Source organism: Lepidochelys kempii, chromosome 1 (assembly GCF_965140265.1).
Source record: "Lepidochelys kempii isolate rLepKem1 chromosome 1, rLepKem1.hap2, whole genome shotgun sequence".
Classification (NCBI taxonomy): Eukaryota; Metazoa; Chordata; order Testudines; family Cheloniidae; genus Lepidochelys; species Lepidochelys kempii.
The window spans coordinates 131,917,144-131,933,711 of record NC_133256.1 but is presented as its reverse complement, the minus strand read 5'-3'; the positions used below and the strand labels follow the sequence as shown (position 1 = coordinate 131,933,711).

Sequence of the window (16,568 nt, the reverse complement as noted above, 5' to 3'; positions counted from 1 at the left end):
CCCTGAGCTTCCCCGCCCCAGTCTGGTAGGTGAAGAATGGGAGGAAGAGGGCTCCGCAAGCCTCACTTAAATGGTAAAAGAGATGCGTGTGGTTTGTGAGCCTCAGTTTGGCCACCCATGGACTATAAGATTGTTTTTAACCTTATAAAGTGACTTGCCCAAGGTCAAGAAAGTTTGTGGCACAGCTGGGGACACATGTCCAGGCCTCTGACGTGATAGGCTCATTTCATCCATTACACTATGGTGCCTCTGAGGAAACTGCATAGTTATGCTAGCTGTAAAATGAGGCTGCTGGGGTCAAGTGCTTTGAGATCTGCTAACAGATGAAAGTGCTACACATGTAGCACCATTTTTCAGATAAAAAAACAGACATGGAAAGACTGAATGACCGTCCTGGGCAGTACTATGGGCTAATAGGTTAGGTAGAGCCCTGTGAGCCAGAAAAGCATAAGTGCTGAAAACTCACCGCTCCAAGAAAGTCAATGGAGATGCAGCTGCTCGGAAACCTCAGAAAGTCAAGCTAGTTTAAATGACTTTCAGTGAGACTTAGGCTCCTAAGTGCCTAAATCGCTTTTGAAAATGGAACTTAGCCATCTAGATCCCTTAGGCCTTGCAATGCTGAGTGAAACAACACCTAAACACCTTTACAAATCAGGGCTCTCCCAAGGTCACACAGGAAGTCTGTGGCAGAGCCTCTTGGGCTCCAAGCTAGTTCCTTAACCACTGGTCTTTTCTTTCTACTACATCAGGCCACCACCGTGATGAAGAAGTGTGCAGAAGACAATCTTGATGGGTAGTCTGATGTGTTGGGACAGGATTGTTTGGTAAAGGGGATACTGGAAGGCACATTTCCCTAGAGGGGCAGAATTAAACGCGTTGTGTGTTGTCTGTGGTGTACGGTAGTCAAAGAAGTGGTAAGGTGTATGTCTGTGAGTAGTTCATATCTATTAACTAAGCCCAACCTAACTACAACCTTTTCCCTAGCATAGGTGCAGAATAACATATTTTATTTCAATGCAGCCAGTTGAGATAAAAGGTGTTAACCTTCCTCCACATTAGGGAAAAGGGTAGAGTTAGTTAACATGTTAACTAGCTCCAACCTAACCTCAGCATACCCATATGACATACCTGAAGGCCAACAATTCCATTTGGCATCAACTTTTGAGGTTTCAAAATATTTTGGTTCCACATTGGAATGAGAGAGTGAACGAGCATATGTTTTCACTGTATAGCTGTGTAATTGGGGTACTGTCTTGGAATGTGGGGGAGACAGGTTCAAGTCCCTGATTCAGAGCAGAGCTATTTCATCCCAACTCAGGCAGAGCACTGACTTGAACATTTCCCAGGCTGGTACTCTAATCCCCAGGGTGGGTGGGTGTGGGTGTCTCATAGCTCACATCTTCCCAACAAAAGTTTTGTGTAAATTTATATGTCTCCATGAAACAGCGTATTTTGTCAAAATTTCACTTCAGCAAAAAGGCTCCAGATAGCTTTAGCCATAATGTTCCAGAACAGCTTCCACTCGCAGTTCTAAACACTGATATTAAATATACTAACTTTACATTTGTTAAACCAGGAGATTCACACTAGTTTTGGTGAGAACATGGTGTGTAAAACTTGGCATCATGCTATTTCCTAGCAGTCATAATCACATTGACATAATCGAGACAGCATAAAAACTATTCAAGGCCGCTGTTTTAGGTTGGTAACATGAGAGCAGCTTTCCAAACTGGAAGACATGCTAAACTGAGCAGGAGACAGGAGCAACTCAGGAAATTAATGAATTTCCCATCTGAGTTTGTTGTTAAATATGTAATGTCTGTCTGGCTTGTGAGCAGATCTGGAAGTCAGTCTGAAATTGGTTGTGTGTCAGGTCTCCCCCCCCGCCCCGCCTTTTTAGGCATGTATAAAGAGATAACCCGGTCTACAATGAATCTAGTGCATTAGAGAACTATATTTTCATTGTACTCTAATAGTACTCTCCTCCTGCATCAAAATATCTATCCCTGGAATTAAATTCACAAGATCAAGAAAGGAACATGTGAATCAGAGGCTGAGATAGTCAAAACAGTTCATCAAGGGTAAGGCACTTTCACTCAGAGGCATGTTTTCAAAAGCAATACAAAAATCACATTACTTGTTAATAGCAATTTTTCTAGGTCAGCACTCAGTGTGAGATTTTCCAAGCGAAGCATTAAAGCTGTGTGGGTGCATAACTATCTCTTTATCTCATCCATCTCGAAAAGTTGGGGACCAGACAAAGTAAGTAAAACATAAGCAGCTGGCTCTGCAGGAAGACTGAGAGAGAGAGTTCCTGACGCAGCACTGCTGCTATTATGCACATACCTGCCAGAAGTCCTATGAGAAGCATTACAACCCATCCTGACCAGGCATCCAACAAACTCTTGATGAACTCCCATATGGATTCCTTACTTTTGCTTGTAATCTGAAAAAATACATACCCTGATTCATAAGAGTCGGTTTTGTTGTGTCACATCTACAAGGCAAGACTCTTATTTGAACACAGATGGACTGAACACTAAAAAGACTGATTGTTTTTACAGAGCTCGGGATCAAGTGAATTTGTCCAACCTTAACAGTTTTACTTATTATTTCAGCTCTAATCCACCAGATTCAATACAGTTTTTCTTCTTTTTTTTCCCCCTCATATTGACAGATGAAATCATGAGCAATGAAAGGCAAATTATGACCATCTTTTTGTAGGTCCTGCTCAAGAACCGGGGAGTGCACAATGACCTGAGATACAACAGTTTTGAAAACAACATTTTCCTGCTTTACGGATGGCTATAACGTGGGCTTTTGTTGATGAGTGCATTTGTGCTTGAGTCTGCATCCCTTACATAAAGTCATACAGTTTTAGGTTAGAAGGCACAGCTAGATCATCTAGTCTGACCTTCTGTATATTACAGGACACCAACGCCACCCACACGCTAAACCCAACAACTGAAATTAAACCAAAGGATGACAGCCCACAGGAGACTAGACTCTTGTGTGCCACCATGAAAGAACAGGAGGGAGTGAGATGGACCAATGCCCAAGGCCTCTGCAATGGCAGGAAATGGATTAAGTGAGATATTTCCAGGTAATTCTGGCAATTGACTTGCACCCCCGTGCTGCAGAGGAAGGTGAAAAAAACCCAATAGGCACTGCCAATCTAGCCTGCAGGGAAACTCCTTTCTAATATCACATATGGCAATCAATTAGACATGCAGCATGTGAGCAAGAACCAGCCAGCTAAGTACATGAGAGAGAGCATTTTTGGTACCATCTCAGAGCCCTGGCCCATCCCCAGCCAGGCCACCTCCTGATGCTTCAGAGAATGGAGATTAAAAAAAATGCTTCCAAAATACATTTTGGGAGGGCGGAATCTCTTCCTGACCCTTGCCAATGGCTTGCTGAAACCCTGATGCATGAGTAGAAGTGAGCCTCAGGGCTATTGAGCCCTACCCCCCTTCCATCACTCATAAATTTGTCCATCTCTCTCTTAAGACTAGTTCAGTTGTTTGCCCCCCACAACTCCTACTGGGAGGCTGTTCCAAAGCCTCACCCCACCAATGATTAGAAACCTTCAAATTTCCAGCCTGAATTTGTTCCCGGACAGTTTATATCCATTTGTACTTGTACCAACATTGTCCTTTAGCTTAAATAGCTCTTCCCCTACTAGCCTTCGTTTTACTAAACAATCCAAGCTCTTCCAGTCTCCTCTCATGAGATAGGCCCTCCATTTCCCTGATCATCCTAGTAGCTCTTCTCTGCACGTCTTTCAGTTTAAATTAATCTTTCTTTAACATGGGTGACCAGAATTGTATACAGTATTCCAAGTGACGTTTTAGCAGTGCCTTGTATAATGGCATTCATACCTCTCGATCTCTACTGGAAATGCATTGCCTGATACATCCTAGGATCGCATTTGCCTTTTTTACAGCCTCATCACATTGGTAGGTCATAGTCATCCCGAGATCGACCCACATACCCAAGTCTCTCTCCTCCTCTGTTGCTTCCAACTGATGAGCCATCAACTTGAAGCAGACATTCTTATTATTAGACCCTAAGTGCACTTTGTACTATTGAATTTCATCCCATTTCTATCACTCCAGTCTTCAAGGTCATACAGATCTTTCTATGTAATATTCTGATCCTCTTCAGTATTGGCAATGCCTCCCAACTTTGTATCATCAGCTAATTTCATTAGCACACTCCTACTTCTTGTGCCAAGGTCATTAATAAAAATATTGAATAAGATTGGACCAAGGCTGATCCTCCAGGAACTCTACTAGTAACCTCCTTTCAGTCCGAGAATTCATCTTTTAGCACAACCCATTGCCTGCTCTCCTTTAGCCAATTCTTATCCACCTTACAATGCTTGTATCGATCCTTAATTTCAGAAATAATTTCCCATGTGACCCAGTGCCAAATGCTTTACTGAAGTCCAAGTACCGGTATATTAGATCTACTGCATTTCCCATAGCTAAAAAGTCAGTTATTCTGTCAAAGGAGGAAATCAGGTTAGTCTGGCGTGATCTACCCTTGGTAAAACCCTGTTACACTGCATCCCCTTTACTTCTATGACTTTAATTATTCTTTCCTTCATAATTTGTTCTGAAACCTTGTATACTACTGAGGTCAGACTAACAGGTCTGTAATTGCCCAGATCACTGAAAAGATAGATTTATTACAAATCCTTGCAACTGGGCTAGCAATCTCATGTGCTGGTTCTTTCAGTATTCTGAGGTGGGAATTGTCTGGTATGCCTGGATTTGAGCACATTAAGCTCTTTCTGTTTTTCTTCCACCTCAGATGTGGCCGTTTCTATTTCTAGACACTCATTTCCATCAGCCATACTGCATTCATACCCACGCTCCATATTATCATCATTATTGAAACCGAGACAAAGTATTCATTTAGTTTTGGGGCCATACCTTAATTATCTTTCAACTCCTTCCCATCCACACTGCATAGTGGCCCAACCTCAACCTTCCTTAGTCTACTTCTAGTTATATAACTTAAAAACCTCATTATTTATTTTAATTTCCTTGGAAAGAACTCATTTAGCTTGACTTTTAGCAATTCTCTCTTTATTCTGGCATTTTTGAACCTCCGTAGTGTAGTTTTCTTTGTTAACACCTTTTCCAATTCCTTATAGGCTGTCTGCTTACTCCTAATAACCTTTTTGAGGGGATTATTTATCCAGGTGGGTCTACAACCTCTCTCCAAGTTTCTCCCCCTTACTTGGGATGCAAATTTCCGATAGTTTTTGTATAGTTGATTTGAAAAAAATTCCAGCCCTCCTCCATATTTAAGCCCTTGAGCTCCTCAGACCAGCTGACATTTTTAAATAATTCCCCAAAGTCTGACCTTTTAAAAGTAAAGATCATAGTTGACGACTTGATTTGATTTACCTTCCTATGTCTGTCGGTGTCACGTGATTTCTCTCTCAGCCAATCAATGGTGTGGAAGTCCTCATATGTCCCAACATCAGGGAAAGGCTCATCCAGGAAATCCATCAGATTACCAGAACCATTCATGTCTCCTGCATTAACCATATTAGTACCTGTAGGAGTTAAAAACACAAATTTAGAAAATTCATGCAACATTTCCAGATGTTTCAGAACAAAATTATTCAGAAAACCCTCAAGCTGCCACTACACACACAATGCAAGAATGGTGGGAGCCTAAGACAACAGTTCTTGTTTAAAGGAGCTTAGTATGTATGAAAAGTAATGGTTTCTAAAGCTTGCATCAACAGAAAAAATACATTCACCCTGAGCAAAATGTTTGCATAGAATTCCTAATCCACTAAACCAGGATGGTTTCAGAATTCAATTGAAATGGTGCACATCAGACCATGTCTGAAAAAGCAAGCATAGCCTTACAAACTAGCTGCTTGCAGGACACTTTATAGTCAAAGGGGCCACACTGGAAAATAAGTGGTGGTGCTTACCTAGAATCCCAGCTCTATCTATCCATAATGGCAAAACAAAATGACACTCAAAGCACATCATACAAATCTTCATAACATGATAATCACTGAAGATCTAGGGGATTTACTAGGATTGCCAGGTGTCTGGTTTTCAACTGGAACACCTGGTTGAAAAGGGACCTTGGAGGCTCCGGTCAGCACCACTGAACAGGCCGTTAAAAGTCTGGTCCGTGGTGCAGTGGGGCGAAAACAGGGTCCCTACCTGCCGTGGCTCTGCATGGCTCCCGGAAGCAGCAGCATGCCCCTCTCCAGCTCCTAGGTGTAGAGGCAGCCACGGGCTCCGCATGTGGCTCAAGCCCCAAGTGCCGGCTCTGCAGCTCCCATTGGGAGCTGCAGGGGCGGTGCCTGTGGACAGGCAGTGCACAGAGCTGCCTGGCTGCGCTTCTGCATAGGAGCTGGAGGGGGAACATGCCACTGCTTCCGGGAGCTGCTTGAGGTAAGTGCCGCAAGGAGCCTGCACCCCTGATCTCCTCCCGCACCGCAAGCCTCTGCCCCAGCTCTGATCCCCCTCCCAACCTCAGAACCCCTTGGTTGCAGCCTGGAGCACTCTCCTACACCCCAAACCGCTCATCTCCGGCCCCATCCCAGAGTCTACACCCCCCTGCAGCCCAATCCCCTACCCCAGCCCAGAGCCCCCTCCCACACCCTGAACCCCTCATTTCTAGCCCCACCTCTGAACCCGCATGCCCAGCCCAGAACCCGTAGCCCCCAACCCTCTGCCTCATCCCAGAGGTCCCCCCCATACTCCAACCCTCTTGACTCCACCTTCCAGCCCAGAGCCCCTTCCTGCACCCCAAACCCTCATCCCTGGCCCCACCCCAGAGCCCACACCCCCAGCCAGAGCCCTCACTCCTTCCTGCACCCCAACCCACTGCCTCATCCCAGAGCCCCCTCCTGCACCCTGAACTCCTCATTTCTGGCCCCACCCCGGAGCCCGTGCCACCAGCCAGAGCCCTCAACCTCTCCCACACCCCAACCCCCTGAGCCATCCTGGTGAAAATGAGTGAGTGAGTGAGGGTGGGGAGAGCGAGCAACAAAGGGAGGGGGGGAATGGAGTGAGCGGGGGGTGGGACCTCAGAGAAGGAGTAGGACAGGTGGTAGGGCAAGGGTGTTCGGTTTTGTGTGAGTAGAAAGTTGGCAGCCCTAGGAATTACAGAGGGGCCACCTGACTCCAGGATATAAGTGACAGGACTCACCCAGCCCCAAGAAAACATTTAATGGTAAGTACAGGGCTTGGGAGGAGGCTGCAGGGTAGAGGCTGCCCTGGAGGACTGTAAGCAGGGTGGGTGGTTTCTTCAGCCCAGCTCCACAGAACTTTCACAGTTCTGGGCTGATGGTCTCAGTTACCTTCCAAGGCAGGGTTTTGCCATACTCATTACTACCAAGCCCTCAAACCATATTTGATTCATGTAACCCACACAAGCCAAGCATAAGGTTCACACAGCACTACTGCACATCTCTCTCCCCAAGTACATATAAGATGCAAACTCTGTTAGAAGTGCAGGTTTCTATGTGGCCACTCAGGTGATAGATCAAAAAAGACTGCCCCTGCTCCTGATGAGGTCTGACAAGTGGTGGGGGCGGTACCAATTAAATAAACTGCTGTAGACACTAATTGCAATTTACAAAGAAAAATTGGAGATAAATATGGACTTTAAAGATCCTTAGGTAACCTGACCAAAGCTGTTCTGCAGCATTTAGAATTCCTTAGCAGAAAGAACGTCCTTTTGCTATAGATAGATAAGGTTAATAAAATCCTAAACAGCTTGGATCATATTCTGCCATCAGACATCAACACACAAATCCCACGTGTGTCAATGAGAGCTACACATGTGCAGGTAAAGACAGAATCTGGCCTCCATGAATTTCTTAGGAAATTTACTGATTCCTTTTATTAAAACAGGCAGAAATGTGGCAGACCTGTCCCTGGTGCTGTGCTCAGCTCCTCCCAGTCCACCTGCTTATATTTTAAACTGTATTATTTTAATCCCTCTTTTTCTATCCCTTTAATTTTTTGTGTTAGGAACATACAGGACATAAGTACCAAAGCTCACTTTTCTGAGTTTCTGTTCCTTTGAGCACTGCCAGTTAGGGACTTTTATACTAGATTGACAATCTGCTCTGATCAGACAACTGAAAAAAAAAAAAAAAAGCATAATCTTCCAGGGAGTGCAGCAGGTCACCATGACAAATTTATAGAAGGTCTTTTAAGTGCAGTAATTGAATAATCTTCCAAGCACCATGGCATGTTTATCTGAAAATGAATCAACCTAGGGAGTCCAAAGCTTAGGAAGGACATGAAACCCAGACCAGGTGTCCAACATAGCAGTGCAATGCATGAATAATTTGCTGCTGGACTGGCTTTTTTAGTAAAAGTAGCAGTTAAACAGTGACACTGAGAATAATGGCAGATAACCCAGCAGATGTCAAAGACTCTCCTGCACATACTTAACTCTTATCATCTTAATCTCTCTCAGGTACTTATATGCCCCCATCATCATAGTATTAGAGCATCTCACATTTTTTAATGGATTTAGCCTCACTACACCCATTAGGTAATACCACTCTATTATCCCCATTTTACAGCTGGCAACCTGAGGCACAAAGACTAAGTGACTTGCCCAAGGTCACACAGGACCTTGTGGCAGAGCTGGGAACTGAATCCAGTTCTCTAATGTCCCAGGCTAGTGCCCTAATCACTGGACCATCCTTCCACTCCTCATCCAACACTGATCACTTCATAACCAAAGACCATGTGTTTTGTGACTTGGTGACGGCAGAGTACAATTTTGGATGTACATGACCTGCCACAGTTGTAAGGATGATAAACTGGATGTGACTCCAGTTGTAGATTTCAACGTGTTTTTGTTTTGTGATCACGTTGTTGGCCATGGTCAAATAGTTCCACGCCATTATTTACTGTTACCTGTAAATGTGTGTGCCTGGCTGCTAGAGGTTCTCAGTGCTGTATGTCGATATCACACTCTCACAATGAACACACAGCTGTAAGTATTAAAAAAAAACAAAACATTTTGCCCACTGTTTCAGCTAGTTCACCACATATAATCTATTCATAGACAATCAGCACTCCATCTAACCTGCATGTTTATTCGCATTGCCTGATTGCTGGCGAGTGTCATGGTTTCAGGTCCAGCTGCACCTCTGTCTCTTCCCGGTCTCTGTGAATGCATCCCCTCAGGAGGCAGGCTTTGTGCTCTTACCTAATCTGAGGGCAGAAGTCCACAGTTCTCTCCCTCTTAGGCTGCACCCTGAGCTACAATGTGTATCAACTGTGCTTGCCCAGCAGGTCTGACTGGAGTTAGTGCCTGTGACTTTTCCCCTCAGGAGTCTGTGTACACAGTGACTCAACCACCTCCTTAAACCAAAGTATTGTTTATTTTGACAGTAGGAACAAAGCATAGACAAAAAGGATTTTAAAACAATAGTCTACATGCACGTATCTTACCTAAAGCCCTACCATCCTGTGATGGTGACTGAGGTAGGCCTAGTTTCTTCAGATACCCTAGCTGGGTCCATATAGTACCTCCAAACAACTGCTCCTTTTGAGTGTGTGTTCCTTTTTAAATTGATATACTCCTTCTGATCTTCAGGCCTTTTCTTATCCTGGCATTATCTCTTAACAACCCTTCAGTGTTAGCTTAGGGGTGGCTTATCTTATTCTTTTCCCTCCCTGCTTGTTTTTCCTTACAGCTCTTATTAAACTAAACCAATATATTTATACACTGAACATCTCAATAATCACGTCAACATACTGTAGTAATAAATTATTACAGCATAGAATCACAGAATATCAGGGTTGGGAGGGACCTCTGGAGGTCATCTAGTCCAGGACCAATCCCCCATTTTTGCCCCAGATCCCTAAATGGACCCCTCAAGGATTGAACTCACAACCCTGGGTTTAGCAGGCCAATGCTCAAACCACTGAGCTATCCCTCCCCCTTAGCTCCACTTCCATCAGAGCGAGACCATCAGACTCCAACAAAATGCTCTTAGATGTTTAGAGAAGAGTGGTGGTCACCCCATTCTCAGCATCACACCTTTCCTAAAGCATGGCACCCAGAATTGAACACAATACTCCAGCGGAGGCCTCACCAGTGCCAAATGGAGCGGGAAAATTATCTCCTGTCTCTTATGTATGACACTCCTGTTAACACACCCCAGAATTATATTAGCCTGTTTCACAACTGTATCACATTGTTGACTCGGATTCAATTTGTGACCCACTCTAACAGCTCCTTTTCAGCAGTACCACCGCACCACTTTCTCTCCATTTTGTAGTTGTGCATTTGGTTTTTTCTTCCTAAGTACTTTGCACTTATTTTTCTTGAATTTCATTTTGCTGATTTCAGACCAATTCTCCTATTTGTAAAGGTCATTTTGAACGCTAATCCTGTCCTCTAAAGTGTTTGCAAACCCTCACAGCTTGGTGTCATTTGCAAATTTTCTTCACTCCATTATCCAAGTCATTAATGAAAATATTAATTGCACCAGACCCAGAACTGAACCCGTGGGACCCAACTAGATACATCCTCCCAGTTTGACAGTGAACCATTGATAACTACTCTTTCAGTACAGTCTTTCAACCACTTGTGAAGTCACCTTACGGAATTTCATGTAGATCATTTGTTTCATTCAGCTCTAAAAACAATCCATGAAGGAAATCTGCATGCTCCGATGAACTTCTGACCTCAATAAGTGCCTACTGTGAATTTGACTGGCAGCATTTCCCTGGGGATGTTCTGATAAACCAGACTATTTTTAATAATTAAAAGAAAATTTAAAAGTCAGAAGGCTCCATTATGTAAAGCTGACAAAGAAGAGGTCAGTGCCTGCAAACAAGCTGACAGAATTCAAGACACCTGCACAGCAATGTTAAAAAGTGCATTCTGGGTGTTGATATGCAAATGAGCACATCAAATTCTGTGTGTATTGTACTCATCATTTGTTAAAATTTTGTTTTATAAAACCACATGGAATTTTTGAGTTTTAAGATGCTTTTCTGCACTCTTCAGTGTGTGAATTCATCTTTCTGTACTCCAGAAAAAGCCAATTGTATACTAAATTGCCATTTGGCTGGAGCAAAGTTTTACAGATGGGTGATAAAATTATGTTTAGAGTGGAAAATACTGACAAACTCTCAGCTTTGTAGCATTGTTACAATATGTGCTAATGTAGAAACCACACACAGCTAGAAGGGACGTATTAGTGAAATGGTGTTCTAGGTAGGATGGTGACTGATTTGATGCAAAGTATATTTGCTCTAGCAAGGACAGACTAGTGTCTTGCAGCCCAAAGCAAACTGAAAAGCATATTGACTGGAAACAACTAGTTGAAAAGCCATCAAAGGAAAATGCTTGGCTGTAGCTTATTGCAACTAGACATGTTAGTTCCATGGTACATTCTCTTCATCCTGTTTTCTGTTTTAATTGGCCAAATCAGAGAGAAGCAGACAGTGGTTTTATTAATGAAATTCCAACAAGTTTCAAGTTACTTTCAACATATCACAGTAACTCAATTACTTCTCTACCTACAATATTGCTATCAACTACAGAAAAGTCACCTTTATGCTTTATTGCTTCAATTGTTATCTTATTTGTCTTAAAGATAATAATCTGGTATGGAATTTGTGCCCCTTGCAGATTTTGAGTCATTATTATCTTCAGTTAATTTTGTGCTTTAACAAAAGAAAGAAATGAGACTGAGGGGAGAAGGGACCTGGCTGGTGAAGAATGAGGTGGCATTGTAAACTCCTGCTGTTTATATTTGTATGGATCTTCTTTTCTAAAGCATCCAGAACCCTATCTGTGCCCTGTGCCAAATGTGGCACTGTACTAGTTGGCTATCATGCAGAGTTTGCCCTGGGATTTCTCTACGGTATGGTACATTGTATTATCGAAGTAGATATTCTTTGAAGTGAGATGGCTCGGCCCTTGGAATGGCCACTACAGCCAGAAATAATTGAGGAGACAGCCTCAATTATTTGGGTCTGTTGACATAAGATTCTGGAAACATCCAGTGTATGTAACTTCTTTTCTCCCAGTGTAGTGTAGGGCTCCAGGAAAAAAAACCAGATAGGATAATGGATTGATTTCGGTAGAATTCTGAGACCACACTGGGGATGAACTTGGGGTGAAGTTTCAGCACTACTTCATTCCGTGAAAGGTCATGTTGGGAGGGTCAGCACTTAAGTGCTTAAAGCTCATTCAGTCTCCTTGCTCATAGATTCATAGATATTTAGGTCAGAAGGGACCATTATGATCATCTAGTCTGACCTCCTGCACAATGCAGGCCACAGAACTTCACCCACCACTCCTAAAAAAGACCTCACACCTATATCTGTGCTATTGAAGTCCTCAAATTGTAGTTTGAAGACCTCAAGGAGCAGAGAATCCTCCAGCAAGTGACCCATGCCCCATGCTACAGAGGAAGGCGAAAAACCTCCAGGGCCTTCCAATCTGCCCTGGAGGAAAATTCCTTCCCGACCCCAAATATGGCGATCAGCTAAACCCTGAGCATATGGGCAAGATTCATCAGCCAGATACTTCAGAAAATTCTTTCCCGGGTAACTTGGATCTTACCCCATCTAAAAACCCATCACAGGCCATTGGGCCTATTTACCATGAATATTTAATTACCAAAACCATGTTATCCCATCATACCATCTCCTCCATAAACTTATCGAGTTTAATCTTAAAGCAAGATAGATCTTTTGCCCCCACTACTTCCCTCGGAAGGCTATTCCAAAACTTCACTCCTCTGATGGTTAGAAACCTTCGTCTAATTTCTAATCTAAATTTCCTAGTGGCCAGTTTATATCCATTTGTTCTTGTGTCCACATTGGTACTGAGTTTAAATAATTCCTCTCCCTCTCTGGTATTTATCCCTCTGATATATTTATAGAGAGCAATCATATCTCCCCTCAACCTTCTTTTAGTTAGGCTAAACAAGCCAAGCTCCCTGAGTCTCCTTTCATAAGACAAGTTTTCCATTCCTCGGATCATCCTAGTAGCCCTTCTCTGTACCTGTTCCAGTTTGAATTCATCCTTCTTAAACATGGGAGACCAGAACTGCACACAGTATTCCAGGTGAGGTCTCACCAGTGCCTTATATAACGGTACTAAAACCTCCTTATCCCTACTGGAAATACCTCTCCTGATGCATCCCAAGACGACATTAGCTTTTTTCACAGCCATATCACATTGGCAGCTCATAGTCAACCTATGATCAACCAATACTCCAAGGTCCTTTTCCTCCTCCGTTACTTCTAGTTGATGCGTCCCTAGCTTATAACTAAAATTCTTGTTATTAATCCCTAAATGCATGACCTTACACTTCTCACTATTAAATTTCATCCTATTCCTATTACTCCAGTTTACAAGGTCATCCAGATCCTCCTGTAGGGTATCCCTGTCCTTCTCTAAATTAGCAATACCTCCCAGCTTTGTATCATCTGCAAACTTTATTAGCACACTCCCACTTTTTGTGCCCAGGTCAGTAATAAAAAGATTAAATAAGATTGGTCCCAAAACTGATCCTTGAGGAACTCCACTGGTAACCTCCCTCCAACTTGACAGTTCACCTTTCAGTAGGACCCGTTGTAGTCTCCCCTTTAACCAATTCCCTATCCACCTTTCAATTTTCCTATTGATGCCCATCTTATCCAATTTAACTAATAATTCCCCATGTGGCACAGTATCAAACGCCTTACTAAAATCTAAATAAATTAGATCCACTGCGTTTCCTTTATCTAAAAAATCTGTTACTCTCTCAAAGAAGGAAATCAGGTTGGTTTGGCACGATCTACCTTTTGTAAAACCATGTTGTATTTTGTCCCATTTACCATTGACTTCAATGTCCTTAACTACCTTCTCCTTCAAAATTTTTTCCAAGACCTTGCATACTACAGATGTCAAACTAACAGGCCTATAATTACTTGGATCACTTTTTTTCCCTTTCTTAAAAATAGGAACTATGTTAGCAATTCTCCAATCATATGGTACAACCCCTGAATTTACAGATTCATTAAAAATTCTTGCTAATGGGCTTGCAATTTCTTGTGCCAATTCTTTTAATATTCTTGGATGAAGATTATCTGGGCCCCCCGATTTAGCCCCATTAAGCTGTTTGAGTTTCGCTTCTACCTCAGATATGGTGATGTCTACCTCCATATCCTCATTCCCATTTATCATGCTACCATTATCCCTAAGATCCTCTATCTATTGCTGAAGTGATATCCAGTAGAAAGACAGTGTTCAGCCTGAGATGAAGTAAGGAGCATTCTGAAAGGGATTTGAATGGAGGCCTATGAGTCTCAAGAGGATGATGCTGAGGTCCCAGGAGCATGGTTCTCTAACCAGTGGGTATGTACATAACAGACTCTTGAGGAACTTTGATACTGCCAGTGAGTGAAGATGGAGCATGACTGTACTGGTGGATGGCATCCTAAGATCATTGCGAACTTGATGGAGCAGAATGATTTGCCAGAGTGCTACAGATGCAGCAAGATCCATGGTATCAAAGCATACGTGGCTCTGCTGGGCCAGCCAAATTTAGAACCTCATCCATTTTGATAAATAAATCCCTCTGGTGGATGTCTTCCTGCTCTATAGCAGAATCTCTAGGACTTGCCTATAGCAGTTCCTATCCATGGTAGTTAATGAGCCAACACCCAGAATGTCAGGTGCAGAGACTTCGGCTCTCTATGGAGTATGTGACCATAGTGCTGTGAGATCAAGCCTGTGCAGTGTGAGAACTAGATCAGCTGCTGAACAGACATCTGCATCATGTCTGTCAGCCAAAATTGTCTTACCTAGGATGGAGCTACACAAAAAATTTCTTTTGATGTTGGAAATCACCCTGGGGATCGGGAATCACAGTGACAAGGCATAAAAGAGGTGTGGGCTCCACTGCAGAACGAAGGTGTTGGGCAATAAGCCTGGGCTCATGCCTCCTTTAGAGCAATAATTCTGCCACTTGGCATTAACCTCAGTGATAAACAGTCTGTCCTGGGAACCCACAGCCATGGGATATTGGTTCTACGATGGATCTCTGTAGGGACCACTTGTAAGCAGTTACCAGTTGTCAGGTCAGGAGGTCTGCCAGGTTGTTGCCAGCTCCTGGGAGGGAAAGAGCATCTCTGCTATCCTGTGTGGTGACACCATATCCAGAGCTTGATGGCTTCCAGAGAGAGGGGAGATGAATGTACATTTCCATGCTTGTTTACGTAGTGCATTGCAGATGTGTTGTCTGTCAGGATCTGCACTATGGAGTTTTGAAGAACAGGCATACTAGCCTGATGGCTCTGAATTCCAGGACACTGATATGGACCAGACGTCTTCAGGTCCCTTGCTGGGCTCAGATGCGTCTGTGATTAAAGACATTGAATAGAAAAAAAAGCAGGGAATGGCACACCTTCCACACACATTTTTGGGTTCCTTCCACCATTTCAGTTCTGCAATGATGTAAGGTGTAACCAAAATCTTCTTGCTCATTTGGTGTTTGGAAGTCTGGCAAGTGGAGTTATGTATGAGCACGCCAACATATGACCTACCAGCCACAGACATGTCCATGCCATCGTAATCAGGTTTGATTCTTGTCCAAGTAATAGTGACTGCATCAACAGGAACCAGTCTTTGGGGTGGTATGCTCCTGCCACCATGGAGTCAAACAAGGCTCCTATGAACTATCGTCTGTGATAGCATTAGAGACCATTTTTCATAGTTCACCAGGAGCTCTGAGAGAACAGGATTAGGGTATATTCTAGGCTTGTTGCCATCTCCTGCAGGGATCTGCCCTTGATCAGCCAATTGTCCAGGTAAGGATAGATGGGAATGTCTTTCTTCCTGAGTTGTGCTGCTACTTCTTCATGAAGACTTTCCGTGTCATGGAGAGTCTGGATGGCTGTACCTGGTATTGGGAACGATTTGGTCCCACAATGAGCCTTAGGTGCTTCCTGTGGGTCAGGTGGATAGCTTTATGGAAATATGCATTCTCCAAATCAAAAGCCATGAACCACTTAGCTGTAATGGCCAGTCAGGCCTGGTGGAAAGGAACAAGGTGATTCCCAAATGGGGGTGCAGGTTCCAGATTGACTCCAGTATGACTTGAGTGCTCCAGTCAAATCTGCTGCTTCAGAGGGAGCTGGGTTAGACGAAGAGGCAGAAAACTGGCACTCCCTAGAGTACCTGGGTTTCTTTCTTTGTGGGTACTGTGACTGTCGGCTTCAGGAGTAGGAAAGTGTCCTCTGGTAATTCTATGGTTTCCTATAGAGGGCCAATGGGTAAATCCCTGAGGACTGTAGTGTGGCTCTTGAGTCCTTGAGGGAGTAGAGTGCTGTTTGTTTTCTGTCTGAAGAGCTCCATCTCCTGAAGGGCGGTCCTTTGTAATATCCTGTATTTCACATGCCAGATACCTGGTGCCATGAGACCAGTTTCATAGTGACAGCTGTAGCCATCAACCTTGAGAACACATCAGATGCATCAATGGCTGCCCGTAGAGATGTTCTCATGACCAACTAACCCTCCTTCATGATCTCCTTTAACTTACC

At 43.5% G+C, this 16,568-nt stretch overlaps 1 protein-coding gene across 1 annotated transcript in view; it reads right to left on the bottom strand.

Moving 5' to 3' along the window:
• CLCN4 (chloride voltage-gated channel 4) overlaps positions 1-16,568 on the bottom strand; it is a 56,708-nt gene that overhangs the window by 29,683 nt on the left and 10,457 nt on the right. The window contains exons 2-3 of the mRNA XM_073354691.1: positions 5,421-5,572; positions 2,347-2,446 (exon numbers count right to left, since the gene is read on the bottom strand). Of these exons, the coding sequence (XP_073210792.1) occupies positions 2,347-2,446; positions 5,421-5,564 (244 nt within the window). The 5' untranslated portion in view covers positions 5,565-5,572. The remainder of the gene's footprint in view (positions 1-2,346; positions 2,447-5,420; positions 5,573-16,568) is intronic.